This window comes from Carassius auratus, chromosome 24, assembly GCF_003368295.1.
Source record: "Carassius auratus strain Wakin chromosome 24, ASM336829v1, whole genome shotgun sequence".
Lineage (NCBI taxonomy): Eukaryota > Metazoa > Chordata > Actinopteri > Cypriniformes > Cyprinidae > Carassius > Carassius auratus.
In genome coordinates, this window is record NC_039266.1 from 15,356,127 (window position 1) to 15,371,885 (window position 15,759).

Sequence of the window (15,759 nt, forward strand, 5' to 3'; positions counted from 1 at the left end):
AGTCACTCAGACCCACTCAACACTCAGCCAAGAAGGTGGACAAGTGCAATTAAAGTCAACATGAAAAGGGGTTTGCAACCCATTGGCGGGATTTCAGAATAAACTAGAAAATTCTTTAAAAAAAATGATATGTAGAGTGGGATATAGTTCCAAGAGCATCCAAGAGAAACTGTTAAGGCCACGAAAAGAAAGTGGAAAAACATTATTATATTTATGTATATATATATATATATATATGTGTATATATATTAAAAATAGAATTCTTTAAAATACACAAATAAATGAACTTAGATGAATGCACATTAAGTTATTTTTTAATTCTTATTTATAACTATTAAATGACATTTAAAATTATTTACAGTAATTAAATTAATTTTGTAGGGGGGGCAATAAAAATGGGAAATTAAAACGAACTGCAAGAAATTCACCAAAAAAAAAAAGTCTTTGAAGACAGAACAAAACAAGGGTGAAATAAAGTATTTTTGAAAGTTTTTAGAACAAGACAAGGGTGAATAAATAATCACTGGGCTTTTCCTAGGCAAATTCTCCTTTTAAGGATTTCATGTTGACTTTAAATGAACAGTGATTTAGAATCAGGTGTGAAGCTCACCTGGGGGGGTGTAGGCATCCATAGAGGTCTGTACCACTAGAGAACGGCGTTTGGATGGCATGGGAACAGCCATCTTCCTCTCCTTGTGTTTGGCTAGTGCTGCCTGAACTGCTTCTGTGTGGACGTCTGAGGAGGGAAAAAAAAACCAATATGAAATGAAGGGAATCTGTATTAACTAGCCGCTGACCTCCAAGCTGGTGTTTATAGTGACGTGGATGAGATGAGTCTCTGGCTGATGGTCGTGAGAGTGTGTGACGACAGCCAAGCCACCACCTCCAGCCCTTCTGTGATCTTGCAATACTGACTCATCTCAGTGTGTGTGTGTGTGTGTGTGTGAGAGATGACACCATGGCTGACTGTAGGTTGTACCCACGGCTGCACTCCTCACGCTGGCAGAGTCATGGCTTCTAATAATCCAAGCTGTTATTTGGACTCTCTAATGAGATACAGAACAACATATTCCATCAACACACTGACTGTGTTTACACGCCCATGAATAATCCGAAACGATATTTGCTTATATTCTGATTTAATTCCTTTTCAAATGCAGTTAAAGGGAACTGATATATGGAAGCAGATGAAACTAAATTCATTTTGAAATTTAATATCCAAAATGACAATGTATTTAAATTTACATTGTCCTGTACTGTACTGTACAATGTGCAACATTTAGTGGAAAATGAAAACTCAATTACATAATTTACCTTTGCAATTTTCTACATAATATGTAAATGAAAAACATATTTTAACGCTTTGTAAGTTGCATTATTAAAATGAAATTGTATTATCCAAATTGATTAGATATGTTTAACATGTCCAAGCAAAAACTGTACCAAAATTATCGTTTAAATTACATTTTTCATAAATGCATTTAGACGTACAGGTTGGACACTTGAGATTGCATTTTCATCGTGATACTATGTGATAATTGTAGCAAAATGCAGTGTGAATTTAAAAATGCATAGTTAGCCAAAAATGGAATGTCTTAAACGTTAAACTTAAAACGTTTCAATTCCATTTTCATTTTATAAACTTCTCTGAGTAGTTTATATAAGACAGAGTATGACATAACCATATGGATTTGACTGGAGCTGATGATATTATTAGTTCATTTCAATTTTTCCTCAACTGTGTGGCCTTGATGACATCAGCAGAGGAGGAAAGTGGCTTCAGAGGCTGAGAATGTGCACAATAAGAGCAGGGACATTTATTAAGAACATAAATATTACTTTAAATATGGTCCACTTTGATTCCACGTTGTCATTAAAGTAAGACAGTGGTTGAAGTCTGGTATGTGCTGTTCAGCATTACTAAAAAAATACAAAAATAAATGTGTATTTATCGTATTTATTTTATGTGTATAAATCATAAAACCTCATTCCGTAACGAAAAGCTCAAAAGCTGTGTCTCATGACTACCGAACTTTTTTTGCTTCATCATTCTATTTTCAGTGTGTGGCTGTCTAAAGGACATAGAGACAGGACAGGGACAGATACAATTTTAAAATGTACAGCTTATGGCATATAAATCTCTCATGTAAATATCATCTATCAATATTTGTATATTGGAGGCCAGTGACATTTTCAGAGATAAACAAATCCATAATCTGACATGCAAAAACAACAACAACAACAAAAAAAACACAGCTTTAAATTATATATAACATTAAAACATTTTTAATGAACCTGTTAAATGTCATGCATTTAGACCATTATCATTTAGAACAGAGTGTGATTTTTTATTTTAATATTTAAGAAAATGATATTATTTCTTTCCTCTCCTTGATGTCCAAGTTTTTTTTTCACCTATATTTCTTCAGTTTTGCAATACTTTATGGTATAAATAGCTAAATTATCTGGATTTTGTTTTAAGGCTATAAAGCAGTTGAAATTATGAGACCAGAATACTCACAAGTGAAGATACATTTTAAAGGAATTAATTTTTTTCTTGTTTACTTGCTATTACTGTGGTATAGGATAAAGTATATTTGTGGTATATGAATCCTGTGCAGCTTTATTTTCTATCATTCCAATGTAAAGCCCCATTCACACCAAGAATGATAACTATAAAGATAACGACATTAGTGTCCATACAAGCATACAATCATATAATGTTATAGTTGTGGGGTGGACTCTGCTATTCTTTAATATTGAGAAAGATTTTTAGAACTATATCTTTATCGTTATCTTTATAGTTGTCGTCCTTGGTGTGAACGGGGGCATACGAATCAGGATGGAACACTCATTTCACTGCTGGAATAAACTCCCTGCTGACTTACCTGACCGGTAACGTTCATCACGGGTGCCAGAGGAGCGTCTACGGTGGTATCGTGAAGCGGAGGGCACCATGGGCGGCCGGCGCTCGTGTGCCATGGATGCCTCCAGCCCTAAAGGACACAAAGAGAGTAAGAGAGGGACAATTACAATTACAGTTTCAGCCAGAGACTCATTTATAACATATCCACTTCACTGATCTCTTCCTGTAACACTCTCCCTCACTGATGGGCTAAGAGATACAGGTACACTGATTTGTTCTCATTTCAATTTCTCACTGGCAACCTACTTTCTTGTCTCATTCTAAGTTCAGTGTAGCTTTTCTTCCGCTCAACCCTTCAGACCTAAATGTTTGTTGTTTTTTTAAAACGGAAGTAATTGAGCTGGAATATATTAGTACTGACCAATAATAGTGGTTTTATTAATTATTGGAAAGATAAAAAGTAAAAAAAAAAAAATATATATATATATATATATATATATATATATTTTTTTTTTTTTTACTTTTTATCTTTCCAATAATTAATAAAACCACTATTATTGGTCAGTACTAATATATTCCATATATATATGGAATATATTATATATATATATATATATATATATATATACTAATATATATATACTAAACAGTTATTTAATGTTTCTACATTATAATGTTGGAGATGTAAAATTCCGAACAAAACAAAACAGAAACAAAACTGTAGAAGCCCGTTTCTGCCACTGAATAAAAAATATTAAAAGGTAATTAATTACCAGATTTATTTTCTCACACTTTATAATTCTGACTTAATTGTAAAGATATAAACTTGAATTTGCAAGATGTAGATTTTTTATTTTTTTCTTGCAAGATATTTTTCTCAGAATTGCGGGTTAATATATCTCGCAATTCAGACTTTCAGAAGGTCAGAATTGCAATAAAACAAATTCGGAATTGCAAGATCTAAACTCTTTAAAAAAAGACAGGATTGGGAGATAAAAACTCGCAAATGCAAGTTTGTATCTCAAAAGTAAAACAAACAAAACGAAATACTGACAAAACAAAAGTAATCCAAAAACGAAAACATTAAACAAAAACAAAAGCAATCCAGAAAACATACACAAAAAATAAGCAATCCAAAAAACTAAACAAAATAGATCATTTATAAACACTGACAAACTTAACTATCTAGTTATTGATGGATAATATCTTATTTTATCCCACTTAACAATTTAACAACAAATTGCAAAACATTTAAGTTAACCTTTCTACTAGGGGTGGAACGGTTCAACTTTCTCACGGTTTTAGAGTCACAGTTTCGGTTCAATTTGGCTCGTGCTATGTTCGGGGAAAAACTATACTGTCAAATAAATAAAGAAAATAAGAATAATCTATCTAATTACAAGCAACAGCACAAATAAATACAAAAGAATAAAGATACAAATAAAATAAACAGTGATTTTCAGTTTTTTTTAGGTAGGTCTAACAGTTTTTAGGTACAGAAACTTAAAAAAGTAATAAAATGTAAAACAGCATTGCATATATGACTGTATGAATTACAGATCAATCTTTATTAAAGTAAAAAAAAAAAAGTAAAAAAAAAAAAAACCTATTCAATCAAGAGCAGTTAGTGATTTATTTTTTGTAGCTGTTTGGTTAATATTAAGAAAATGCTGTCAGTTTAAGACACTGTAAGTACGTTCAGCTGGCTATGTATGCTACTTACCAAGATGGGTATTTTGACAATTTTTTTGTGAATTTGTCCATTTAAACACAATACTTCAGAGAGAGCTTAATATTTGCGAGCGTCCTGAGGCGCAGGTCTGCGTGCTTCGGATGACTGCACGCACAAATCATCTCACTGCGCGTGTGAGCTTGCGTCCCCTGGCTCTTTAATGTTTAAACTGTCAAAGCTTACATGAGTTTAGTTTAAACACTGATATCAATGTGTGCTGTTCAGGTCTCACCTGTGAGACAAACCACATTAAAGATGCATGGTCAGATATTAATCTTTTAATTAATTCAATCATATTGAAGTAAAAATCTGTTTAATTCAGCACAGCAGAGAATTTTCTGATTCACGAATAACATTTTCGAATTCAGAGGAAATCTGTTGAGATTTCTGAGGCCATATATAGACGATCCATATCTGCCAATATGTCTTTGCCAGTGCAGCCCTGATTGAGAAAAGATAAAATATTTAATTCCAGGCACACACAGCAGCGATTGGTCGGCTATGACTCATATTAATGGCTCTTGTGATGAGCCAGCTCTGTTGTTCTTTGTTGTCTTGGATTCAGAGCGGAGAGCTTAGCACCACTCTGCTCCTCCTGGCAGATTTTAGGACACGTGAGACGGCCCAGGTTGCGCTCGGCATTCCAGCCAAGAGCTCTGCGTGCAGCCAGGAGAAATCAATTTTGGCCCCGTGCTGACATAGCCTAAATCACCAGCGGGTGGATTTATTCATTCAATAAGGCAGAAGGTGAGACAGCAGGTTAAGTCAGAATCATGCACCAGCTCATGCAGCGGAGGATGTGATGGTGCATTTGTGACTCAAGTACAATGAACACACAGTCTTCCTCCTACTAAGAAGCCAAGGGTTAACAGTCACCGATCAATACTGATTGGGTTAAAGTCGAAACCCAATTCAGTCGAAAGTCTGTGCTGGTATCCGGATGCTCTTAAAAACTAGGAGACACACACAAACCCACAATCACTGAGGGAGGTGTCACTGTGCCACGTTCCCTTGCTCGAGTAAATAAAACGACTGATCATTAAACGCAAGTTCATGCCTTTAGGGGACTGTTTAATAACACCAGCTCCTGTAAGAATAGAGGCGTTGCGTTGTTTCTGGCGCATGCCGCTATTCTCGCCACAGTCTACGATACATGCGCTGTGCCCGAGTATGATGTAATGTTTTTTTTTTTTTTTCACTGGGAGCCAGACTGGGAACATGCGTGCTGCCTGTTGCTATGGCAACAGAAGCCGTGCTAATCAACAATGCAGCCAGACACGCCGAGCACAAATCAGAGACCTTAAAAAGTCACATAAATTCTTACCAAACTATAAAAGCAGCACTAACTTTATGGGTAAGGCTGGGCGACAAAGCCGAAAATATAATATCTTCATATTTTTTCAACCATTTGAAGACATATAACGTAATATCTATGCATTTGCTTTGAATATGCCTTCAAAAAGGTGACTTTAAAATATAAAAAACAGTAACAAAGCTTGTTTTACACATACTTTATTTTAAAATGCATGAAAATGAAATTTTTTATTTAGGCTATATGCATGATATAAAAATAATTTCAGAGAAAGGCAATATTTAAATTTCTATCAATATGTTTTACAAGTGTTTCATAAACATCTTTTGAGCGATGTAGTAAATATGAATTTTTGAATCCGACTTTTCAATTGACTGAGAGCACTTGAATTCATGGTACACTCATAGTTTCAAATCACAAAGCAAGAGGAGATTATGAATCTTGTCTAAATATATTGTCCTAAATACCTGTCTGGCAAAAACTGTAAAAGAGAAGAAATCACCTCATCTGGAAAAAAAGCACAGTTCTTCTTCAAATGTTCTTCGACACCAAACAATTACTCTACCGAGCTCTTCATTTTAATGATGCTGGTGTACTTGTAAAGACTGAAGTCGGAGACGCTTGATCAGCAGTGACTCTGCATTTTATCGATAGTCTTAATGTAAAGTATTTACTTTAAGTGCACTTAAACGAGTGACCAGGGTGATCAACTGAGGAAACCCTTATTGAAAAGCAACACTGAACATTAGATTTTTCCCCCCACTAATATCCATAGGAAGGGGTTGTTTCAGTTCAATGAAACGAGAGAAAAAAGTTCTAAGCACCTTTTATGAAGCTCTTGAGAAGAGCTTAGAGGAGCCTCTTAATTCTGGTGCAGTCACTTATCAGCTCATTTTAAAGCAGCACTGAAGAAAAAGCGGGCAAATAGACTGATTAAGTCTGGAGCCGGTCTGGGTTATGGATGGCCTTGCTTTCCAAATAAGATTTTCACAGGAGTAAAGAGACCAATAGAGCTGTTGGAGCTTTAAACGTTAAGCTGAATGTAAACTGTCAACCAACTCTAATTTATTAAACTCCATTGTTATACATCTGATTTAGGGCACTTCTGAATGTTTCTAAATCAGATAGCTGATCATCTAATATTATAACTCATTCTCTGGGTTAGGGATGAGAACAAACCTCTAAGAGCTAAGAATACGAATGATACTTAAAATCATGCACTATCTCTAAGCTTCCTGCCTGTCAAATAACAAAATAGGCATTTAAAATCCCATAAACCTGCATAAAGGTGGATATATATGTGTGCAACCTTAACATATGCATAGTATTGCAGCCTAGGATGCCCTACAAAAGTCACTGCTCATTTAAGTATGAGAGAACGACTGTGAAATCCATCTGTTGAAAATCTTATTGCCTAGAATATGAGCCCACAGGAAAAGGATTCCCATTGCAGGTTTTTAGAATCTGTTTAAATGAGAGAAGGGAAGGCGAACCCATCTGCTGTAGAAAAGCTGGTTGCGTCAGCTGTTTAAAGTCTGTGGGTATAAAAGCACTTTGTGACCTTTTAAATGTGAGGTGAGAGTTGGGACTCTTACCTGGAGGGTGTGGCAGATACGCCCCGAGCAGTTTTGACCTCTTCTTCTCATATCCTTTCTGAGTGATGTCACCTGCAAGAGAAAGGGGGCGTCAAAAATGTGCATAAAAAAACAAATAAATCACACCACCTGCTTTATTCAGGATATACATTTTTGGTTTTGAAAACATTTAATATTTTTTCCAAAAATGGTAAGGTAAGGTGTTTTGGGCAGATCTTTGAGGAAACCATCCGGACGGTGTGGGTAATGGATAGTACACCCTGCAATGATTAATGTAACAAGCTTTTGTGACTTGTCACAAAGCATTAAGCGACTGGGCCGTCACATTAAGTTGGAAATTAAGAAAAGATCTGGTGCATAACGAGAGCATAGTGGAGACTTGACAAGTGACAGAATAACTAAATGAGAGAGCTACGATAAATCAATAGTTCTGTTATAAAACCTAGCGAGCCGCCTTGCTGTCTTTTAAGGTAGAATAATAACTGAAATTAATTTCTTCTTCAAATTATTCATTGCGATAAGCTAACAATGTCAAACCTCTAAGCAATGAAATACACAACCACACAATGTAAAACATGCTATTTTAATTATTATATTTTTTGGCACTTAATAAAATAAAAGCATCCCTCTACTAAATATAACAGAATATATAACCATTTCAATTATTATATTGAATTAATTTGGTTGATTCTTTCTGCAGCTGAATGAAACGTATCCATCTACCATACCCAAAGATAACTTTAAATATGCCGTTTTTAATTAATATAGTGAAATATTTGTTTTAATACTTTCTGCTTAAAAGTTTGGCTTCTGTATAAAGCCTCTAATGCTCACCAAGGCTGCATTTATTTGAATAAAAATACAGTAAAAACTGTCATGTAAAATATTATTACAATAAAAAAAAAACGGTTTTCTAAAAAAAAAACACAATTAATTTAAATAAAAATATTTTGTAAGTTTGTAAGTGTCTTTACTGTAATTTTTTATCAAGTTAATGCTTGTTTAATAAAAGTACAAATTTTCTTTCTGGGACTGCATTCTCAATTCCTGCATTTCCATCACCTTTCAAATTGCACAAACTGAAATTGAAAATTGAAAATACGCCATATATTGCAAAAAAAAAAAAATTTAAGCTCACGAGGTGGTTTTTCAGGACCATTTCCATGACTTATTACGAGAGGGGAAAAAAATAATTTTAGTCGCAAAACATTGTTTAACTGAAAAGTTGTTATTTTGTGATGTTTTTATCAGCTTATAATAATACAATATCGCAAAATGTTTGCACAAATCTGTAAGGGAAATGCACCTAATTAAGGATACATTCAATCTCATCTTTGAATAATAAAAAGGCCAAAACATCAATATCTTAAAAGTCAACATCATGCTGCCTACCTTTTTGGCTGGCCTTTAGTACATGGTCCCTTAAAATACAGTCTAGGTAGGCAGCACAGTATGTTTTGGAACAAAGCTACTCTTGTCCTCCTCACCCTTGATGCCAACATAATTATGTTCCCGCACACTGTATGCGCTATACTGCTGTGATCTACTGAACATCTCCAGTTTAGATCCTTGGAAGGACAGGAAAAAGTGACAGTGAAGGCTGTTTTTCCTTAATGACCTCTTTAACGGCCCAATAAAAATGGCTGGGAGGCTAAAGGCTTGATGAGGAGGAGGATGAAGGGGCACTGGAATGAAAGAAAAGCAGAAAACGAAAAGGTTTTTTTTTTAAAAGAGACTGGATGATTCATTTCCTCACACCCACTTGCCGCCAATCAAACTGCCTTATGTGGAGGTTTCTGCTCAGGAGATTCATAGCGTTCAATGTCCTTATCTCGCTTACTTATTCTTTGCTCCGCACACACACACACACACTCTCTCTCTCTCTTGCAGTCTTATTCTCTCCTTGTCCTTCCCTGAGGGACGAGTCCCTCATAAATTTTGACACCTCTGCCTAAGACTGTAACCATTAAAAGCAAGGAAAAACACCAGTGCAGACTACTCCGCCGTGAAGAGAGTGAAACAACACAGTTTGAACAAACCCCTATTATGAAGAATTTAACTTCGGTGCATAACTCACCTCGCTTTGTTTAACCTACAAAAAGCTTGTGATGTTCTAGAGGAACTTTTATTTCTTCTCCACAAGCTATTTGATCTGCTGAAAGAGTGGTATGTACTTCCATGTCTCTACTGACAGATTTTTATGACATTATATAAAACATTTTTTTTTTTAAAGAAGTCTCTTATGTCATGCTTATGAAGGCTGCATTTGTTTGATCAAAAATCCAGTAAAAACTACTATTGTGCGATATCATAACAGTTTTCTATTTTAATATACTTTAAAATATCATTTATTCCTGTGGTGGCAAACCTGAATTTTCATTAGCTATTACTCCAGGCTTCAGTGTCACATGATCTTTCAGAAATCATAGTAATATGCTGATTTATTATCAATAATATGGAGGAAACAGTTGTGCTGCTAAATATATGTTTTTTGAAACCTGTGATACTTTTTCAGGATTCTTAGGAAGCTTAAAAATATCAGCATTTATTCGAAATAAAACATTTTTGTAACCATATGGTTCCTTACTATCAATTTTTATTGATTTAAAAGAAAAAGAAAAAAACACACTGACCCCAAACTTTTGAGTGGTAGTGCAGAATATTACAAAAGATTTCTATTTTGAATGAATGCTGTTCATTAGAACTATTTTTCCATCAGAAAATCCTGAAAAAGTATTTAAAATATGTAATATGACATTTACAATACTACTTAATTTTATACACCAGCAAAATCATGGCCAGTATCCAGAATATTATCCAGCTCTATGTCAGTCTTGTTCTTGATGCTATAATCATTCTAGACTGGAAATGTGGATCCACCCTCCTGAAATTCCTTCAGAACAGACTCTGAGCTGAATGTAAAACAGTCCAGTGCTGCAGAGATCCGATTACCCCACGTGTTTCTAGATGAGCTGACATCTGGATGTGACTACACTGAAAAAAAGTCCCTATGTGACTCTCTTCTCAGCTGAAAAACACTAAGCTAGCCTATGCTAACAGCGTAACAAAATGGCTTCATCCCACTCAGGAAAAAGTGCAACAACAATGCAATTCTTGGTTTTTCATGAGCGCACAATGTAATTACATGTTACAGGTGGTGGAGCTTATGGCTCACAGACTACAGGAAACCATCCTTTTGCCTTTTCCACAACATAAACGTCTTAATAATGGGCTTGGGTGGAAAGAATCTGCCTCTATGGAAATCACAACCTCACAAGCAAAAATACTCTTCTATTTATCTAAGAGGATTACGAGCTTGGAGAATATTAACAAGTCCTTCGTAGACCTTTCTAGGCCCTAGAGGAGCCTGAGAAATGCCCTGTCTAGTGTTATAGCGTGCCACCAAAGCTGAAAGAAAAATAGAAAATCGATTTGTGTAATACAACCCATCTTTAGCTCTAACAAACAGAAGGAATATGATGTCACAGGGACGTGTTCCAAAAAGACAGGATATTGTGATGTCATTGGCTTCCTGTTTGGTGTGAGGCAGTATTCCACAGGGATCTAATCAGGCAGAGGGCCGAGGCAGGCGTCAGATGTGCTGTGATTATCTACTGTACCTGTGTTTGTGTGGGAGACTGTGCGAAGGGCAAAACTAGCAAGAGCAAATAAAACGTCCCTGAAAGTTTCTGGAAAGTTTCAAATGTATGAATATCACTGCACTAGATAATGAAATGTCAAAGCCAGTGGCATTTATTTTAAAGATAGATAGCACATTTTTCAAGCAAAATGTTTCACATTGAGATAATAAAGTGATTAATAGATTTATGGTTCAAATTTAAGACTGCTAGGAAACCTGTGTGAACTTGAAGAACCAGTTGGTTAAAATTAAACTACTCAGGAATTTGTTTTGAGAGAAGATGCCGTTTAGAATGATATTTTGTTATATAATGCAATGAAATTGCACACATTTTTACATTTTGATCAAAGTATTGACTAAATGACTAAAAATGTCTAAAGAAATACATTTTAAAAAGCTACTGATTTAAATGGGACAAATTCATTTCAAGTGCATTATGAAAAATGGATATTAATTTTGATATTTGCTAATGATTACATTTAACAGTGTCATTAAAAAACTAAGTAAAAAATTAATGAGGGAAAAAAGTAAGTTGGGAAAATAAAATACGCATGTGCAAAATTTTTTAAATAAAATATGAAAAAAATGCATGTTTAAAAATGTTAAAAATGCAAAAAATATTCCGATATATATTACTTACATTATGATAATATTATAAATGTATTCAAAATGAATATGTATATATATATATATATATATATATATATATATATATATATATATATATATATATATATATATATAAATCACATCCAAATAAAAGTTTTTGTTTTTATAATATATGTGACCCTGGACCACAAAAACAATTTTCTAAATTGACATTTATACATCATCTGAAAGCTAAATAAATACGTTTTCCATTGATGTATGGTTTATTAGGGTCTGACAATGTTTGGCCGAGATACAACTCTTTGAAAATCTTGAATCTGAGGGTGCAAAAAAATCTAAATACTGAAGTTTTTATAAATTTACGGTAGGAAATTTACTAAATATCCTCATGGAACATGATCTTTACTTAATTCCCTAATGATTTTTGGCATAAAAGAAAAATCGATCATTTGATGTTTTTTTTTTGGCTATTGCTACAAATATACCCCAGCGACTTATGACTGGTTTTATGATCCAGGGTAACATATGTGTGTATCGTGTATATTTATTATGTATATATAAAAACACACACTTACAGCATATAATTTGAAAATACTTACATGTATTTACATGTACATGTTTAAATTCATATAATTTATAGCATATATAAATATATTTAATATATTAACCTAACACTTTTCTTAAATATATACATGCATGTGTGTGTGTGTGTGTATACATATATATAATATAAAATTACATTTTATACTTCATTTAAATTCATTATATCATGAAATAAAAAAAATATATATAACTGAAATTTTGACATTTTAAGTATCCAAACACATTTTGGGGCCACTGTACAATGAACCTCAGAGCAAAAGCACATTTTTTAAAGCACATAACCCGCAAATGACATAACTCTTTATATTTACACACCAACTGCCCGGTTCACCCACATCCATCCCACAGTGCACGTCCAAAAGTAACAATGAGCTATGTGTTTTACCCCCAAACAGCTGAACACGGATCAAATTACTAAACAAAAGGGTGCGCCTGAAGGGCTAACTGCTATTTCTGACAGTTAAAACCGTTGTCTGATGTGAAAACAACGCAGTCAACATGTTTTTCTTTGCCTGTATATTCTCATGGGAGGAGGGATATCAGAAAACTGCTGAGCCATGGTCTCTCCAGCGTGCTGGTAATGAACCTCCCAATCAATGAGAGCTTCACTCAACTGACTCAAACCTCTCAAATAAAACAAAAACGCACAGAAAATTCACTTGTGGGTATGAAGGCCAGTCGAATCTTTGAAAATCCTGCAAGTCCGGGTATTCGTGACATATGAGAGCCTCATTGCTCTGAGGCAGAGAAGGTACATTAGCGCTCAGCCTTTCTCAGTGAATAAACCATTTTTAAATTGAAATCTGTCTTTCCCCTAGAGGAAATACTCTTCCCTTGACCCCTTTGTAGAAGCTCTGCGATAAGGCCGCAAGCGAGAGAAAGGTGTCGATATCAACAAGCGCTGCAAACATTAAAAAAATAAAAGATAACAGGAAGCGCAGCACATTGACAGGAAAGGCTGATGTGGACGGTTTCAGTTGCGATAGACCTTATCTGATCAGATACATCAGGACTGTTTTTCCCAAAAGAATCATCCAGAGGACACAACATACAAAATACAGGCTGAGAGACTGTCGAAAAGCAGGTTTTCTTATTGTATTACGGGGAACTGGCTCATATTAGCATGTTTATTCAGGTATAATTTTCACTCCTTGAGGTGATGGAATACTTGTAGTCATAGGAGAACAGGTAACTATGGTGACTGTTGGAGAAAGCGAGAGTCAGCAAACACCCGAGTGATAATTCTCCATTAGTCTCAGATTATTGAATCCACTGAGGCCTTAGCGAAAGCTCATGCAAGACTTGTTTTCCAGAACATGTCTTCATACCATCTAAATGTTAACAAAGGATATTGAACCAGCATGATTTCATGCAGCAGCCCAGTGGAGCAGGAGCCTGATGCTCTGATATTCATTATAAACATGGGTCCAAGCCAAACCAGTTGAGAACCACTACTCTATACTATTTTTTCTAAGTAAATTAAAAATAATACACTACAAACAAAAAAATCAACCATATATACTCATACAATATAAACTTTTTAAGTTTTTACAGTTAATTTTTTATATACACATACTATGCTACATACCACATAATTTAAATTAAATCTACATACCATATAATTTAAATTAAATAACTCAATTTAATTTATACATAACATTTTGTACATTATTATTAACAATATAATGGTTTAACAACACAATATAACAAATTCACAGAATTTCAAGATATTAACTCAGAGTTTATGTCTCGCAACGGAAGTCCATTTATACAGATTAATATGAAAGTCAATTTCCACCAAAAAATAAAATAAAAAAGGTAATTGAGACTTTTGGTCTTTTTTCTTGATATTCTGAGAAAAGAAAAAAAATCAGAATTGCAAGATATGAACTAAAGATATAAATTCTGACTTTTTTTTCATCCAGGTTTATATCTCACAATTCTAACTTTTTTTGTCCAATTTATAACTTGCAATTCTGTTTTACATCCACCATAGTTAGAAGTTAGAATTGTTTTAAAATTACCTCTTTTTTTATTATTTCCATTAAGGAAACAAGCTTACATAGATTAAACATTGCAAAAATGTATGCATATATTTTTTACATAATGTATCAGACCAGAAACATCCATTAATAATTAGGGATGTCCCGATACCACTTTTTCACTTCCGAGAACGATACCGATGCTGATGCTGATGCCGCGGCTTTAAAAAATGAAAGTGACGTGACATACAGCCAAGTATGGTGACCCATACTAGGAATTCATGCTGTGCTTTTAACCCATCCAAAGTGCACACACACAGAGCAGTGAACACACACTGTGAACACACACCCAGAGCAGTAGGCAGCCATTTATGCTGCAGCACCCGGGGAGCAGTTGGGGGTTCAGTGCCTTGCTCAAGGACACCTAAGTCGTGGTATTGAGGGTGGAGAGCGCTGTACATTCACTCACCCCACCTACAATTCCTGCCAGCCCAAGACTCAAACTCACAACCCTTCGATTGCAAGTCCATCTCTCTAACCATTAGGCCATGACTTCCCAACTTAGGGACTTAGCTATTTGCCGATTCCGATATCTGCATGATACCGATGTGGTGGATCGGATCGGGACATCCCTATTAATAATACATTTAATTAAGGTTGATTTTATTTTTCATGACTTGAAGTTCCTATACATAGAGAACAAGTGCTATCATCATAACATCAATGACCTGTAGAGAGAAGTAAGAACTATTCAGACAGAGATGGACACCCTTTTGTCCACTCGACTAATAAAGACACAATGCTTAATTTATGCTGCTGACAACCTGATGCTCTTTTGAGTGATTTGCTGGCTTTGGAACGGAGGCAGATGAAATAACAATCAGTCCCAGCGCACTGTTGGAGCTCTAAACACAGATGTGGCAGGGAAAAAAAGACCAATAGACTTACCACGTCCCACATGCCAGACTCTTTCAACTGCACTCCTAAAGGTACCGTATGTGAAAATGAAAAATGAAATAACAGATCAGTGGGAGTAAGTGAGTCCAATTCAATTAACAAACACCCTAAAAACCACTGATTTTCAAGTCCCCCTCCCCCCCATATTTATGCACAACAGAGGCGGCAGATTTGCATATTACACTAAAGATACTTTTAAAAAGAAGTGGTTTTGGATGAAGCCACTAGCCGTCTGTGGGTCAATAAAGTGGTCTGACTTTGTGTAAAGCCCTTTTAAATCTGGGTCCACCGAGTCACTCTACTACAGCATAAATCCCCAGCCTAAAGCTCTTACTCTACATACTGTACCATTCAGCTCAGTATCAGAGCTTAACACTCAGCTCAGGGTCAAAGAGAAGTACTTAACTGAGAATCAGACTCTAATAATCAACTCAGAGTAAGGCTGGAGTATTTAAATGAGGAG

General features: G+C 34.9%; 1 protein-coding gene across 7 annotated transcripts in view; it reads right to left on the reverse strand.

The window, feature by feature from the left end:
• Positions 1 to 15,759, reverse strand: part of LOC113042381 (disco-interacting protein 2 homolog C-like) — a 106,657-nt gene that overhangs the window by 44,813 nt on the left and 46,085 nt on the right. For all 7 annotated transcript variants that reach the window (XM_026201198.1, XM_026201204.1, XM_026201202.1 and 4 more), the window contains exons 2-4: positions 7,506 to 7,577; positions 2,889 to 2,996; positions 611 to 736 (exon numbers count right to left, since the gene is read on the reverse strand). In XM_026201198.1, coding sequence (XP_026056983.1) covers positions 611 to 736; positions 2,889 to 2,996; positions 7,506 to 7,577 — 306 coding nt within the window. The remainder of the gene's footprint in view (positions 1 to 610; positions 737 to 2,888; positions 2,997 to 7,505; positions 7,578 to 15,759) is intronic.